At 43.5% G+C, this 17,454-nt stretch overlaps 1 protein-coding gene across 1 annotated transcript in view; it reads left to right on the forward strand.

Annotated features, from left to right (window-relative positions):
- The window catches only part of CHN2 (chimerin 2), a 289,418-nt gene that overhangs the window by 257,429 nt on the left and 14,535 nt on the right, over positions 1 to 17,454 (forward strand). Inside the window, exon 8 of the mRNA XM_072651032.1 lies at positions 4,393 to 4,470. Within this exon, the coding sequence (XP_072507133.1) occupies positions 4,393 to 4,470 (78 nt within the window). The remainder of the gene's footprint in view (positions 1 to 4,392; positions 4,471 to 17,454) is intronic.

Consider the following 17,454-nt stretch of genomic DNA (forward strand, 5'->3'; position numbering starts at 1 on the left):
CTTCTGATGCTTTTTGGGTTGTATGAACCTGGACAAGTCCCTTTACCTCTCCTTCACCTCCATCTCTGCCTCTATAAAATGCCTTTAGGAGTTGTGTCAAAGGTTGGTTGTGAGGTTCAGATGACACAGTGTATATGTATATGAAGTGCTTTGCCAACTTTAAACTATTATAGGAACATCACATGTTCTTATTATTTTTGAGTGACTTTATTTTCTACTGACGCCATGGTCACTTATTCTTTCCCAGCAGGGCACAGATGGGGTGGTTCTGAAGATCACAGAATCATAAATTTAAAGTTGGAAATGATGCTCAAAGGCATCTCCTCCAATCCTTCCATTTCACAAAGAAGGAAGTTGAGAAATCACACAGTGAGTTAAGTGGCAAAGGTCCCTTCTGCCTGATGAGTCTAAGAAGTCTTCTTGGCAGGAGGATAGGGTTTGAAGTGGGTCTGAAAGTTTGGGAAGATTTTTAATAGCCAGAGAGATCAGGAAGTGAAATCAAGATATAGAGAAGACCAAGATCAAAAGTGTGGAGGCACCAAAGCCTGAAAACGGATTTTGGGGACTGAGGGAGCAAGTCTAGAAACAGGAGTGAAAATATGTGAGCTAGAGAGGAACCAGATGGTCAAGAACCTTGACTGGTAGGCTGAGGACTTGGGACTTTATTCAGTAGGAAAAAGCGAGCCACCAAAGCTTTTAAGCAGAGGAGGGCTATGATCTCTATCTATCTGTCTGTCTATCTGTCTATCTATCTGTCTATCTATCTATCTATCTATCTATCTATCTATATATCTATCTATCTATCTATCTACCTATCACCTATCCATCCATTCCTCCATCTAGCTAATCATCTATCTATCCAGCTACCTATCCATCATCTATCCAGTTACCATCTAGCATCTATCCATCCATCCTTCTAGCTAGCTAGCTATCCATCCTTCTATCTACTTATTGTCTATCTATCCATCTATCCATTTGTCATCTATCTAGTTAGCCAACCAGCCAGATCTCTCTCTCTCTCTCTCTCTCTCTCTCTCTCTCTCTCTCTCTCTCTCTCTCTCTCTATCTCTCCTATATCTATACCAGGAGTTTTAACCTTTTTGTGTATCCTGGATCCCTATGATAATAGTCTTGTGAAACCTTCTCAGAGTCATGCTTTTAATACATCAGATAAATGTTGTCAGGCTTAGATTTCAAATGTTAACATTTGAGATCTTTAGTTTTCTCCTGCATTACTATGATGATCCCTTTTCAAAAGTCTGATGACACACTTAGTTTTCCATATCTTTTATATTCCCTCACATTTATATAGGACATGTAGGTTTCCCAAGCCCTTTATCTCATTTGATCCTCACAACTCTGTAGGGGAGAAGTGCTTTTATTCTCATTGGACAGATGAGGAAAGTGAGTCCAAGAGAGGACTGACCCAGGGTCATAGAGCTAAAACGTATCTCAGGTAAAATTTGAACCCCACTCTTTCTGATTCCAAATACAGTACCCCAGACACGGCTACATCAATCTGCCTTAAGACCAATGAATTAACATTGAGTATTCTGTAACAAGATGGACATATTACAGTCATTCAGCCATTGCCTATATTATTTGGATCCATAGTTCCATCTACACTTCTTCCCACAGTAATTTCATTTATAAAGGAATGGTCCACCTGTTCTCACCTTGATTTTTAAGGGGTTTTGCAGTGAATCCAACAGAATATTAGTCTATTTGGAAAAATTCTTTCAGCACAATACAAATTCATTTGACTAACCACAGGACTCAAAGGAACCCATAGTCTCTGTGTTGTGGCGGGGAAAGAACTGTCAGGAGACTTGGCTGTAGCACTTACTAGCCATGTGTTCTTGGTCATATATTAGGATCATAGCATTGGGAGCTGGGAGTGACCTTAGACATCAAGTAATCTGACCCATTCGTTTTACAGAAGAAGCAAGCCCACAGAGAACTGACTTGCCCAAGATCACACAGCTAATTGTAAGTGATAGAAGCCCACAGTGTCTGTGTATAATTCTACAGGTTTGTAAGAGGCAAGTGGCTTCTTCCTCTGCTTACTTAGTGATAGGCTGAAATGGAAACCTAACTTCTGGTCTAGAATGGAATGGTGACATTCTCCATGAATGTCACAACTGACATTTAGATGCTGTTTAAGCCTGCAAAGTGCTTTATGCACATGATCTCCTCTGAGACTCCCAAAACAACTCTGTACAGTAGGAACTAATGATATTACAAACATCCTTATTTCACTGATGATGAAAATGAGCCTCAGACACCTTAAATGATTTGCCTTGACATACCCAGTTAGCAAGTGTCACAGACTGGATTTGAATCCTGGTCTTCTGACTCCCGAGTGTAGCCAGTGCACTCTCTGCTGAGTAGTTACTTAGGAACAGAGTTACGCTAGTTAGGAAAAGCAGATGTATTCGAAATTACTTTCTTCAGTGCTGAGGTTCAGAGACCCCGCCCAAGTCAGTCAATAGATGAAATTGCTTAGACTGTGCTACTTTGGTAACAGCCATTGACCATCTGGTCCCATTGGCTTTCAAATTCAACAGCCTAAGTAAACATTTATGGCTTTTATGGTGATAGTCATAGTTAGGCACCAAAATCCAACCAGGTAACAAAGAGAGCTAATGATCATGCAAGTGACCCTGAGACCTAGGATCTGGGGGTAAGAAAGGAGGGTGCTGTATTCTTAGGTCCGTGAAAGTGGAACCGGAACATTTGAGAGTTGGAGGGGATCTCAGAGGCCATCTAGTCCAATCAAGACCTGAAAACATTCTTGCCAGAGGAAGGGGGTAATGAGGATTAGGGAGAATTGCACAGAATTATATTCTGATAATTGTGAGTCTTTTGTTTGGGAGGGGAGCAAGGAAGAGGGGGGAAGAAAATATGTGAAATAAAGGATGCCCAGCTAATATTCATTATTAGCCTGAGCTCTTACTTGGTACCCACAATATAGAGGAGAAATGACATACACAAGCTTAAGATTTCCCAGAGGAAATTGTGAATGAGGTTAAAAAAAGGAGCCAGAGCCACGATTTGCCTTCCCTCTGACGGTATCTTCCCTCTACCCTGTATATGTCATGGACACATATAAAATGGTTTACATGTTCTAACCCCTCCAAAGCTCCTTATGTACAGGGACGGTGATATTGCTCCTCTTTCATGGTCAGTGCTTAGCATAAGTCCTTAATAAATGCTTGTTGCCTGACATCCTCAAGGACAAATCCATGCAGCTTGAGTTTTGAGCTTTGGATGCCGAGTTATATGGAAATAGGTAAAGCACCAAGATATTTCATTTTTTGGAAAGCCGACGCTGACCTCTGAGCTGTTTAATCTCTGGGGGAGGGGCAGTTAGGACATCACGGTGCATCCAGAACCCTGAAAACCCACTTTCAAAGTTTTGTGACTTTCCCTGCGGCGCGGGGAGTCTTAAAAATGGCCTGGAATACCCGCCCTACCCCTCTCTCCCCCACTCCATCCCTGCCCTCAAATGTTCTTGGTTAGTGCTTTGAAGTGAAGACAGCCTTAAGCCTCCAGGAGCTAGAGGACTCAGGGAAACTCCAAACCTATATCCCTTCAAGATTAAACGCCCCTCGGAGTATAAAAGGTTTTAATCTTGTCGGGAGTTCAGGTCCTGAGCCTGCAAATAATTGGATGCAGCTTCAGTCTCTGGGGAGAACCAGTAGTGTATGCCTATGCTAAAAGCGGGGAGCGGGGGCGCCCTGTGAACAAACTGGAGTCAGTCATGTTTGGCTGGGGATGGGTGGGGGCCAAAATCGTGTGACCCGGCTTCCGTGAGCTTTGCCGTGTGCCCCCCGGCAGAATCTTCTGGCTGCCTCCCACCTCCCCTCCGGCTGGCTCAGCACACTCAAGCGCCCTATTGTTTTAGGCACCAGCCCGCCTTAAGAAGCAGCCCCGGGGGAGTTGCAGGATTCAGCTGCTGGAGCAGAGAGGCCCCCCAGCCCAGCCCACCCGGGCTCAGAGGGAGGGCCGCTTAGCCCAGCCCAGCCCATCTCAGCCCCAGCCCGGCGCGGCGCAGCTGGGGCTAGTCACATGCCCCGGGTCTCTCCTCCCGAAGGGGCCGTCCTCCCACAGCTGCTGGCCCTTCGCTGGCTGTCGGACATGCGGCGCAGCTGGCCCGATGTGCCGGCCCTCCGGAGCTCCCGGGATGCCAGCCGACGACTGGGCGATGGCCACGCCGGGCTCCCCCGGGAGCTGTGGCCCGAGGCCGAGGCCGAGTGCCCGGTGGTCCGCCGCAGATCCACGCCGGGCCGGAAGCAGTGGCAGGAGCTGCTGGCCATGGCCTTGGCGGGCCAGGTAGGGGCCAAGGGCGTCTGGCTTGGGCCCCCCCTCAATCTCTTTGCCTATTCGCAGATTTCCTCTCTGGTCCGAAGAGCTGCCTTAACGCAGAATGACAACCACTGCAACTATGAAAAGACTCACAACTTCAAGGTAAGTAAGCAGACTTTGGGATGGATTTTCTGGGCGCGAGAAATTGACCTCGGAGAAGTGAGGGAGAGCAGAGTGGGACGGGCCGGCAGGGAGGGAGCGAGGGACTTTTGAACTTGGTGCTTAAAAGACTTGTGTCTGAAATGAAGCGATACATTTCACAGCCTCCTGTCTGGTTACAACGTGGTCAGGCTAAAAGGGAAAGACCCTGGGTACTAGATCTGGATTCTTCTCTTGCCTTTGCCACTTTGTGACCTTGGGTCAATCACTTCCACCAGCGTGTGTGTGTGTGTGTGTGTGTGTGTGTGTGTGTGTGTGTGTGTGTGTGTGTGTGGTTTTCTGTTAGATAAGAAAGCTTCAGAATGCTGTCTAAACGGTGTGTTTGAATCTAATGAAGGCACCATCCTCATCATCAGGGCTAGCATTTAAATAGCTCTTTAAGCTTTTTACATATGTTTCCATATGTATTTATGTTTTACATATGTCCTCACATCTACCCTGTAAGATAGGTCCTGTCATATTACCATTTCACAAATGAGGAAACAGGCTGTGAGAGTTGATGAGGTGACTTGCCCTGGGTCATCCTAAATTAGTGGCTAAAGGAGGATTTGAATTCCAGTCTTCCTGACTGGACTTCCAAGTCCAGTTCCCTACTGGCAGCTGGAGAGAGTTTATATTTTCTGGAGAACTGATCACTTAACCTGGATCTCAGTTTGTCATTTGTAAAATGAAGGGGTTGGCAACCTCCTCTACCTGCTCCTGACCTCTGTAGAAGATGAAATCCATTTGTAGAGCCTGCATGTTCTAGTGGATAAGAGTCAGCCATGGAGGTGAAAGGTACAAAGACCAGGCTGTTCTATCCTAGGCAAAGTACTAACTTGTTAGTAGTGAAACTCTAAGTAGGAAACTCCCTGAGACTGTTTATAAGGGGAATCATTAATCTGCATTGGTGGAGGGAATCTCTACACTGGAACTTCCACACACCAATGAGATCATAGATCTCTATTTTAAGGAAGGACCTGTCATATTTTAAGATCCTTAAAGCAAACGTAGAGGGCTTTCCTTCCCCCAGAAGGAGAGGAAATAGGGAATAGAGAAGGGGCCTAGAAGATGATTTGTGTAACTCCAGTAAGAAACTTCTTCTAGCCAACAGGTCAACAGCTTCTATTTGAGGGACACTCTGAGGCACTGAGAAGTGATGTGACTTGGCTCACACAGCCATCACAGGTCAGAGGAGTGATTGACTCTGACCATTGCACCACACTGCCTCATGTCCTCCAAAGAGAGAAATCTAGAAATGACTATTGCACATGAAATGGAAATAGTCAGCTGATGTTCTGAGTTTGTCTATTAGTTGCCTCTGGGTGTCATTTCTATGACCAACTATCAGAACACAAGAATGTCCAGAAGTGCAGACTGTGTCTTGCTGGTGCCTGGAAGATGCTGAAAATCCTGTTCAGCTCCAAGAGAAACCCTGGGCAGCTAGTTGGTTCAATGTAAGGAACAGTGAGAATTTGGTGGGAGAAAAACCTGTTTTTTTTTTTTCCTCTATATTTAAAACCAGAGACTAGGGAAATCATTGAATCATCACAATTCCAGATATGATATTTAGAGAAGCTGTTTACTATCTGAAAATCACAATCTGATCCTTTTGCCCTGTCAGCCAATGGCAGTTGTCAATTAGTGAAGAGTGTTCTGGTCTGCAGATGGAGGATGAAGGTTCAAATCCTAGCCCTCCTCCCCCTTACTGACTGTGGGACTCTGCCTGATCATGTTTGATCCTCACAACTTCTTTAAGAAGTCCATTTTACAGATAAAGAAACAGTTGCCCACAGAGACTAAGTGACAGGTTGCAAGCCTAGCTCCTTCTTGGCCTCAGGCCCTCAACCTTGCTCTTATCCTCAGTTCCCTCTAAGGTGAAGCCAGTGAATTGTGCCAAATCTCTAAATTTCCTTCCAATCTTAAATCTAAAATCCTAGGATCCCTTGCTAGGTAGCAAAGTGGATAGAGTGAGGGGCCTGAAGTCAAGAAGACTTATCTTTCTGAGTTCAAATCTAGCCTCAGACACTAGCTGTGTGACCCTGGACAAGTCACTTAACCCTGTTTGCCTCAGTTTTCTCATCTGTAAAATGAGCTGGAGAAGGAAATGGCAAACCACTCCAAGTATCTTTGCCTGGTCACGGAGAGTCAGACACTTAATGAAATGACTGAACAACAGCAAGAATCCTTTGGAAGAAAGGTTGGGCTCACTCTAAAGGATGTTCATGCCAAGTTTCCTTATTTAGGATGCTGTGGTTGGGAGGATAGGTAACAAGGAATCATGAGAGCAGACAGCTGGAGTTTGGAAGTTAGAAGAAATGGAGATAAGAAAAGGAAAGGATGGGAGAACAGAGAATGGTTTGCCCTGTTTCTGGATCTCTCCTCATGCCTTGGGGCTGATAATACAAGTCACTGTCTCAATGACAAAACCCCTTGTCAGAAATGACAAGGGAAATTGTTTCATTTTGTTAACCATAGATCATCCACGGGAGCCACGTGGGCCCATAAAAGCCATGTGTGGGTTCTGTTAGTCCAGGCTCGATGAATGAAGAGCATGGATAGAGCTGGCTACTGGGACACTGCTATACCTTAAAAATGGAACAGCTACCTGGCACAGTAGATATCATGCTGGCCTGGAGTCAGAAAGATCTGAATTCAAATCCAGTCTCAGACACTTACTAGCTGGGTGACCCTGGACAAGTCACTTAGTCCTGTTTGTCTCAGTTTCCTCATCTATAAAATGAGCTGGAAAAGGAAAAGGAAAAGGCAAACCACTCCAGCATCTTTGCCAAGAAAACCCCAAATGGGGCCACAAAGAGTTGGACACAAGAATTTAGAAGTTCTTTTGTGATCTTTGTTTCTTCTGTCCCAATCATGGGCAAATAGCTTCATTCTCTAGGACCTTAGTTTCCCCATCTGTAGAATGAAAGGGTTGATCCCTTTCAGCTCTAAACCTAAGCTTTCTCCCCCTCACCATCTTCCCTACATTTCTATTTTTGCTCCTATTAAAAGTTTTCCTTTTAACGGAAAAGAAATGTTTTCTTGTGCATTTGACAGAAAATGCCATTTTAATGGGGGTCTCCTGACTTGGGAGGCTGGATCCTCTTTGACTCATACATTCTTTTTCTTTCCTCCTCAAAATTCCTTTGGCTTTCAAATGCACTTGGAAACATGCCCTCCCATTCTCCATGTCTACACAGAATAGCTACTGTGCTCTGGATCTTACTTAGCTTTTGTTTAACAAATCCACTCACTGCTGTGGGTGGATCCTTTTTGAAAACTAATCTTTTTAAAAATTTTAGGTTCTGGGAGCTTTGATGAATTTTAAGGCTTTTAGGTTTTTTTTTTAAAGTAAATTAGATAATTCGTGTACTACCCTCACCCATAGACAAATTGAAATATTTATTATTAGAAAATGAAGATAATTTTGAAAATGTTCCTTTTAACTCTTGATCTGCTATCATTTGTGTATGATAGCATCTTTGGAAAGAATAATTAGGAGGAAAATTAGGAGAAAATTAAGACACTTTGATTTTTTTTTTAAAGAGATGAAGCTACATCATAATAGGCACAGGGGAGAGCTGATCCTGACTCTAAGGTCACTTTCCATGAGAAGGCATGTTTTTCATGGTCTGTTCTGAGTAGTTCCCATCTCCCCCACCCCCCAGCCTGAATCAGCCCCTTGCTAAAACCACAGACTAGCTTTAACTTGGAAACGCTGCACATTTTTGGATAAACATTCCAAAAGACACATCGTGCTATAAATAGAAAAGAGAATTTTCTGTATGAAACCCCTGACCTGGAAGAAAGAACAGAGCACTCATCAAAGAGGTCTCTGTCATTTCTATGGGCTTTGGATCACAAATCTTTAGTGTATATTTAAAAAAAGAAACATATTTGAACTTTTCCAGACTATTCAAAGAGGCAGCCTTGATGGAGTACTGGAGCCACAATCAAGATGACTTAAGTTCAGATCTAACCTTAGATACTTACTGTGTAAAGATGGCGAAGTCACTTAATTTTCTGAACCTCAGACAACTTTTAAGACCCTCCTTCTAAGTCATGGATGAATTGTGATCAGATCACAAAACCTTAAATGTATTCACATACATTTTATTCAATGCAACAAATGTTTATTAAGTACTTAAATGTGTACAAGGTGCTGTACCATGCACATGTAACACAAAATTACAATTAACACCTCCTACCCACAGATATCTTACATTCTATTTGAAGGTAAGCTTGCACAGAAAACTAGAGAATTGGAAGAGAGCTCAGATCCATCAAGACCAAACCACACTCCCAAAAGACTCCCCACCACCACACCCCTCCTGGCTTCTCAAAGCCCTCTGAGGCAGTACATTTCACTTATGAACATCTCTAATGATCTGGAAGAGGCAGCAAGGCAACTCCATAGTGCACATAGTACTGATCCTGAAGTCAGGAAGATTCATCTTCTTGAGTTCAAATGTGACCTCCAATGCTTTCTAACTGTGTGACCCTGGGCAAGTCACTTAATCCTGTTTGCCTCAGTTTCCTTAACTATAAAATGATCTGGAGAAGGAAATAGCAAACCACTCCAGTACCTATGCCGAGAAAACCCCCAAATGAGGTCACAGAGAGTTGGACACCCCATTCCAGATGAAGGCAGAGTCTAATGGGACTGTTGCCTCCTTGTTTCTGTGTGTGTTTGCCAAAGAAGACCATGGCATCAGAGAAATGATGATAATGACTTGCACTTGACTTTGTTTTGAGTGAGGGAGGGCTGTGCAGGTCACCAGCCTCACTTCTCCTCCAGAGCCATCTGAATCCAGTGAGCAGATATTTATCAGAATGACTGGAGATGACCCAGGATGAGGCAGTTGGGGTTAAGTGACTTGCCCAAGGTCACACAGCTAGTGAGTGTCAAGGTTTGAGATGAGATTTGAACTCAGGTCCTCCTGACTCCTGCACTGATGCTCTATCCACTGTACCACGTAGCTGCCCCTTCCTTGTTTCTGCAAGCTGTGGGAATTCTTAATATAGCCCCAAATGAACTTAGATTGTTGTTGTTGTTTTACTACCACTGCTGACTTACTGAGCCTGCAGTCCACTAACACGTCCAGATCTTTTCAGAATAACTGCTAACTGACCATGTCTCCTTCTCCATCTAGTGTTTGTGAAGGTGATTTTTTGGTATCCAAAGATAATGAGATTCAGCTCTGTGGTCCTACCTCTGCCATCTGTAAGTGTTCAAGGACATGGGGCCAGGAGCAGATCTCTGGGGGACTGTGCTAGAGACCTCTTGCTGTGCTGAATGTTGTGAAGCCAATAACTGCTGTTTGAATCTGGCTAGCCAGCCAGCTCTGAATTCATCTTATCTTGGTGTTTCTATCTTCTCCCCTAGAATAGTATCATATACTTGATGGAAATCTTTGTTAAAATCTAGGCACACTATATTCTGATATCTCATCTACTTCTGTAGTAATCCTATCTAGAAGGAAGATGAGGGGTTAGTTTGGCATGACTTGTGCCTCTTGAAGTCCTGTTGGCTCTCGGCAACCATGGCTTCCCTTTCTAGATGTTCATCAACCATCTCATTAATGATTGTCCTAGAATTTCCCAGGAATCAAAGCCAAGCTTATTTATTAGCTTATAATTTATAGGCTCTGTTCTTTTCTCCCTTTGAGAAAACCTTGATCTGTTCCCATTTCTAATCTCATGGCACATTTCCCATATCCCATTAGTCATTTTTGTTTGTTTTTTGCATATCTTTTTCAAAGGTCATTCTTCTTGGCAGAGAAAATAAATAAACAAACAAAAAATTAAGAATTGAACATCTTTGCTTTCTCTATTTGATCAATTATAACCATCCCATCCACCCCAACCCAAAGTCCTCTCCCTTCCAATGATCTTCCCTTTTCTCCCAATAAAACTAAGAAGGTATTTTTGTGTTGAATTTAACTTAACAGTTTCCATTCATCCTGACATTATTTTTACAAGTCCCTGCCCTGCTCTTACACTCATCCTCATTGGCTGGGTTTGCTTCTATCTTCTCCATATTTCTTTTCTAAGTTGGTTGATGAGTTCCCTATGCACCCATATCAGCCTCTGTAGACAAATCTCAAAAGTCTCCATGATGTAAAGAATGGTAGAGCCTTTCACAGAGACAATGACGTTGTAGGACAACGTTGTAGGGCAATGATGTTGTAGGACATATGTCAAGTACAGCTCATGAAACTAAAGAAACTTTCCATGGAAAGAGGCCTCAGTCCACCTACTTGCAGCTGAACAAGAAGCCCTCTGCTTCACATCCAAAAAGGCCCAGGCAGCCTGCACTTCAACATCTCTCCTGAGGGAAAACTGAGAAGGTCCCAAGTCAACCCATTCTGGATAACTGTCGTTGTCAGGCAGTTTACCCTTCCTTTGAGCCTAAGTCTGCCCCTCTGCATTTTCCATATGCTGCACATTTTCTAACTCTGCCTTTGGGGGTCAAACAGAATATATTGACCTTCTCTTCTAGATCCCACTTGTAGAGAGTGACCATGGCCCTACTTGAAGATGAGAGCAAGTCTACTCTTTCCCTGGCTAAACATTCCCAGGCCTTAAGTGACTTGACATCTAGGTCCTTAATCATCCTGTGGCCCTTCCTCTGAAAAAATACCCCTTCTTAAAATGTGATTCTCTGAGGGGCAGCTGGGTGGTACAGTGACTAGAGCACAGCCTTGGAGTCAGGAGGATCTGAATTCAAATTTGACCTCAGATACTTACTAACTGTGTGACTTTGAGCAAGTCACTTAACCCCAAATGCCTTGCCTTCCTCCCTCAAAAAAAAAAAAAAATGCGATTCTCCAGACCTGTGATAGCACAGAGGCCTGAGGTCCAGCTGTACTCTCCTAGACTATGGCCACCCACATTTTGGACACTGCTGCTGCTCATGGTCTTGTTGGTTTCCATGGTTGCCATGGTGTCCTAGTGACTGGCCTTGCACTGGCTATTCACTAAAACCCCAAGATTTGTTTGGGATGAGTTGTGGAAATATGCCATCCCCATCTTATACAGATGAAGCTGATTCTTTGAACATGTGTGGACCTTCAGGTTTATCTCATTAAATTTCCATCTCCTTAGACTGAGCGCATCATCCCAGCCTGGGCAAGATGGAGAGATCTTGTCTGAAAGAAGAGAGGGAGGGGAAGACAGAGAGAGACAAAGAAACATACACATTCCCACAGAGAGAACTCCAAATCCCATTGTCTAACACCATTTAGTTAGCAAACTTCTGAAATTTGTCTTCTGAAACCCTTCCCTTCTACTGGACCAGCTAAGAGATAACTACCTCTGCCCTGAAGTGATTAATTTCTTTCCTAGGACTTTGTTATTCTCAGCAATGCTTTCTAGAGTTCTGACAGCATCTTCTGTGTGTAGGTGAATCACCAGATGTGGAGATTAGACAACAGTGTTTGCAGATCTTAGAAGCTTTTTTGTCCCATCTTGAGTTAGTCTTGGAGAAATAGCAGAAATCTTCATTAGTAATGTCGAACATTTTGAGGGGACAGCAGTACAGCAGAGAAAGGATGCCCCATGTGCAAGCACTCCAAGCCCTCCCCTTGTCTAAACAGGCTACTCCAGAGAGTCTTCCTTTGGGAATCATTGTGTGAAATTTACACCTACCATAAGAAATGCTCTTTAACACATATGTACATTAGTACTCCAGTTTGGAGGGAGCTCTGCATGCCAAAGCCATGATCCCACTTCAGGGCTAGGTCTCCCATGGCCTGTAAACCTTTGGGAGGTAAGCAGGGCTGTGTGCAGCATTTCCACTAGTGATGGCCCCTCCCCTAAGAGGTACTCCCTAATGAAGGAAGGATTTGGAGCAGGAGCAGGTCTGGAGGAAACTAACACCCTTTTAGGAGAGTCTATATTTCCCTTCTGATAAAAAACCAGAGGATTGTCACTCCCTATGAGTGACCTCAATTTCCTTTCTTGTAAAATAAGGGGGTTGCGTTACATGTCCCTTCCCTCTAGAGGTCCCTGTAGTCAGCTCTAGATTTTGAATCCTGTGATTGGCTATGCCAGCCCCTTGTGCTTTTGGACAGCTCTCATGGGGGCAGCTAGGTGACCCAGTGCATACGAGTCAGGAAGACTCATCTTGCTGAGTTCAAATCTGGTCTCAAACACTTACACATACTAGCTGCATGACCCTGGGCAAGTCACTTAAGCTTGTTTGCCTCTGTTTCTTCCTCTGTAAAATGAGCTGGAGAAGGGAATGGCAAACACCTCCAGTATCTTTGCCAAGAAAGCCCCAAATAGGTCATGAAGCATTGGACAAGACTGAAATGACTGAACAACAACAACATGGTTAAGAAGCTTTCCATGACAGCAAGCCTACACCTTCTGCTTCCTGACACCTGCTTGTTGCCGCTAGTTCTGACATCTGGTATTACCTGAAGCTTGGCAGGTAGCACTTGACAGGTTGCCCTGGGCAGGCACCACTTACCATTCTGCAAACAAGCTCAGAACAGCTGCCAAGTCCCTTTGGTACAGTTAGCTCTGTGGCTTCTAAGAACAAGGTTGTTCCCTTCAGGCTGAAACACTTGCACACCTGGTCCCCCACCACTGTGCACTGAGATATACTCACAAACCACTTTTGTACTCTGCGCACACACATATACGCACACACAGCAACTGTCTTTGGATCCAGGAAGACCTTTTAGAGAGAAATGTCTCTCACAGCACTTTGCACACAGCAGGTGCTTAATAAATGTTTATTGATTCAAATTGTATAAAATACGATCTTTTCCTGTTTTCTTGACTATAAGGAATAAATTGAACAATTATCACAAATCCCAGACTCCAACCTTAGGTAGACAGCTGGAATTTTTATGGCACCTTATGGATGATGTTGTTTTTTAAAATCCAGACTTGATTGTCATTGCACATAGAGAACTCCCAGTATGGAAACTTCCTCCACTGATACAGAATGGCACCCCATCTATAATTTATATTCTTAACCGTACTGCTGGGGGGCACTGAGAGGTTGAACTAGGGTCACATAGCTAATGTGTCAGAAGTAGAATTGAATCCAAACCTTCATGAATCTTAGACCAACCTACTGGAATCTGCCATCGTTGTTGGTCTTTTGTTTTGTGATGATAATAATAGTGTAGAAGCTATATTTGTCTAACACTTTAAATTAGATTGTAAGTTCCTTGAGGGTTGAGACCATCTTTTGCCTTTATATGCCTGGTGCTTAGCACATGTCGTGGTACACAGCAGGTACTTAATAAATACTTATTGACTGACTAACAAAACCATTCTCCTGTATTTGAGACTCAACTATTTTATAGGTGAGAAAATGAAATTCAGAAATTTTGTGACCTTCCCATGGTCACACAGCCAGTAACTGCCAGCGGTGAAGTTGAAAGCCCAGATCTCCCTTGACTTCAAGGCCAGTGTGCTCTGCACTACCCTACTCTGTATTTATTGTTTATTAGTGGGTCTTTTGCTTAGTTTTGACCCAGATTTGCAATTTCATAAATATAGGCAAACTCCCAAACTCTCGCTTCCTTGGTTACAAACCAGCAACCCCCTTAGGGAATCACCTGAGACACTAAGAGGTTAAGTGATTTGCCTACAGGCTTGAACTCACATCTTCCAGTTCTGTTTTATCAGTTGAATCAAAAATTGGTTCAAGCCCCCAGCCAGTGCTACTCAGTAGCTATGGCTCTTCTCCCTGCTGCTGTTGGCACTGGTTTATCCAGAGGTAGGGGTGTGAGAGGGGGTGTTAATGGAGATTGTTTTTACAGAACTACAGGGTTCTGTAAAGGGAGAACGTACAATTCTTTCCAAGTTCAGCAAATTAGAAGCAAATAGCATCCTGGTAATTTGGGACTGTCCAAATTGGGTCCCACTCACTTGGCTCCAGTGACTGCTTTGAGAAGCTTTCCAGACCAGTTAATTATTGTTGTTTTTGAGTAGGATATCATTTTTGTGCTCTTTGTCTAAGGTATCTTATCTCCCACCACATCATCTTATCTCGTTGGCTTGGTTTAAGAATTCCAGGCAGACCATGACCACAGGCTCTCCATGATATTTGGGCAATTCAGGCTGTGATAGTCTTGGACCAACATTCTTCCTGTCTGGGGTATTTTCTTCCTGTCTAGGGTATTTTTGTTACAGCTCTTGAGTTTGCAGAATGTTCTTTCTCTGAAAACATGTTCAGGGGGAAAAAATCAATAAACCTCAAAGGATGGAAAAAATCGGTCAGTCGGGTTTTGAGATGGGTTGTGGCTGGTGAGAAGACAGGACACTATGAACATCCCCTTCTCCCCATAATAAGAAGCCTTCTGGCTTTGCATATAAAACAGTGTCTCTGGAGCCCTAAAGAAATCAGAGACTCAGAGGAGCTAAGTGAAATGGGGGCAATATTTCAGCCTTAGGGAAAGAGCATAATCAACTAAAACCCAAAGCTCCAAGTCAGGTTCAAGTTTGACATCCTTCACCCCTCCCCCTTCTACTCTCTTGCTGCGTGGTTTTTATAAGAGAACGTGTGTGTGTGTGTGTGTGTGTGTGTGTGTGTGTGTAAGTGTGTAACAGAGCTTTGAGGAGGTGGTTCATGCAAGCAGCCAGTAAAAATGGGACTTTGTGACCTTAAAAAAATTGCAAAGAAACAATATTAGAAATGAAAAGAAATTCTAGAAATCCTACAGAAAGGCAGCATCAAAACCTGAAAGTTCTTTAGGGCCTGATGCTGACCTGTTTTGGCTGCATGACCCTGGGAAAGTCACTTAACCTTCACACTGCCCCAGGTAGTTCTCTAAGACTAAGTTGCAGAGAAGGTGCTGACCTCTATTGGTGGAGGGAAATTAGAAAATACTCTCCTGAAGTGATACCTCAGTACCTTGATGGATCCATGATGGTCATCAGTGTAGGTCCTTCCATCAGTGAGCTGGATGGGGGACACTTTGCTTTAGGTCAAAGGAAGCTAGATGGCACAGTGGACCTGAAGTCGAGAAGATGTGAGTTCAACTCTGTCCTCACCTACTAGCTGGGTGACCCTGAGCAAATCAGCCAAATCTACCTCAGTTTCCCCAACTATAAAATGGGGATAATAGCACCTACCGCCTAGAGTTGTTGTTAGGCTCAAATGAGATATTCATAAAGCACTGCCTCAAAGTATCATATCAATGTGAGCTATCATTATTATTATTAAAAAATAGCTACATTGTTACCAATCCAGACAATTCCCCCAGTCAGAGATTTAGACTGGAAGGAGGCTTAGAGATCCTCTAGTCCAGCTCCTTCATTTTGCAGATGAGGAAAGTGAGTCCCAGAGCAGTGAAGCCACTATACTCATGGTCACATTGCCACTCAGTGACAGAGACGGGCTGGGAGTTTTATTTTACAAAGGCACCAAACGCTGGGATTTTTTGTGAAATGATCTGCAAGCAGCTCTCCCCACTGCTCTCCTCACCCAGGTGGGACTGCTGAAGACTAAATGTCAGGGGGAGAAGCAAGAATAGAATGCTTTCTTGGCTGAGAGCATGGGGTCTCAGTATCAGAGATTATGATCTTTGAGGCTGGTAGATTCTCCGAGGCAGCTCTAACTGAACTTGGGCCCCAAGAGATGCAAAGACCACCCTTAAATATTTACTAGACTGTTTAGAAAAGCTTTTAGCCTCCCGTTATGACTGGGACAGGCTATTAAAAAGCCTCTGAAATGTTCAGTGCTTTTGTTCTAATTACTTCCAAATGGCCAATGATTAATCTACAAAGATGGCTTTTTTTTTTCTTCTGGTGTTCCTCTTAAGTAATAAAAACTGCCATTTTAGGCCCTTCATGTTTGCCAAAGCACTTTACATTCATTATCCCAATTGAGCCTCACAACCATCAGGGTTAAATGCTTTATTCCCATTTTACAGATAAGGAAACTGAGGCTCAGAGAGCTTCAGTATCTTACCCAAGGTGTTCTTGACCCAGAGTCTTAGCATTCCTGGCTAAAAGTCACTCTCCACTACCACACCAGATCATCTGTTTTTAATTGCTCTTGGGAGTGGGGGGTGAGAGGGAATAGATGAGACCTAGGATTTCACAGATACAGGAACTCCTGGTGAGGTAACCCTCCCCAAATTCCCTCCCCTCCCCCACTTCAACAGTGATGGTGTCAGTGTGCCTCTAACTTGGTCTTAGCTCTCCAGAGTCACTCAGCCAGCTTGAGTCAGGTAAGACTTTCTGACACTGAGGCCAGCTCCTTCTATCCAAGCTGCCATAGAATGGTTCAATTATTCCATGTTTGGACTTTATTTACACATGTCTGCCCAGAATCCCAGTATTGAAATTCTGTAGCTTACGACCTCAGCCAAGGTTTTCTGCAGTTGGGTCCTGCCTTCCTGGATGGGCCCAAGATCCCTGGGTTGGTTTGTAGTGTGTGTGTGTGTGTGTGTGTGTGTGTGTGTGTGTGTCCAATATGGGGATTAAAATACATGCCTTACTCTCTTTTCCATTTTTTTTTATAAAAATATTTTATAAAATAACACAGAAGAAAAAAGCAAACAGTTTTGTAATTTTTTGCTGTCTTGTTTGTCTGTATACATATTAATATAGAGATATATAATATATAGATGGCACATAGTAGGCTTCATACATATTTATTGATTGTATTTATATGTAGACACATACACATACATACGCATACACATTCACATAAAAAATACTGGTGTAGTTTAAGATTTAGTAATTCTAAAGTTTCTATAGGACAGTTCACTTACCCTGTACATACTTGAAAGACTCACTTAAAGGACCTTTTCTTCTTTGTACATTGAAATGTTTGTGTCTATTGATGATTTTCAATTCCTATGTTGGTTTCTGAGGCTGTGGGCTCTTCATCCTTTGCCCCATAGTATAACCCCTTACATAATCTCCGTCACCACACACCCTTGTGTGTGCCATGATGGAACAGTGGTGAGAGGG

This window comes from Notamacropus eugenii, chromosome 3 (assembly GCF_028372415.1).
Source record: "Notamacropus eugenii isolate mMacEug1 chromosome 3, mMacEug1.pri_v2, whole genome shotgun sequence".
NCBI classification, from domain to species: domain Eukaryota; kingdom Metazoa; phylum Chordata; class Mammalia; order Diprotodontia; family Macropodidae; genus Notamacropus; species Notamacropus eugenii.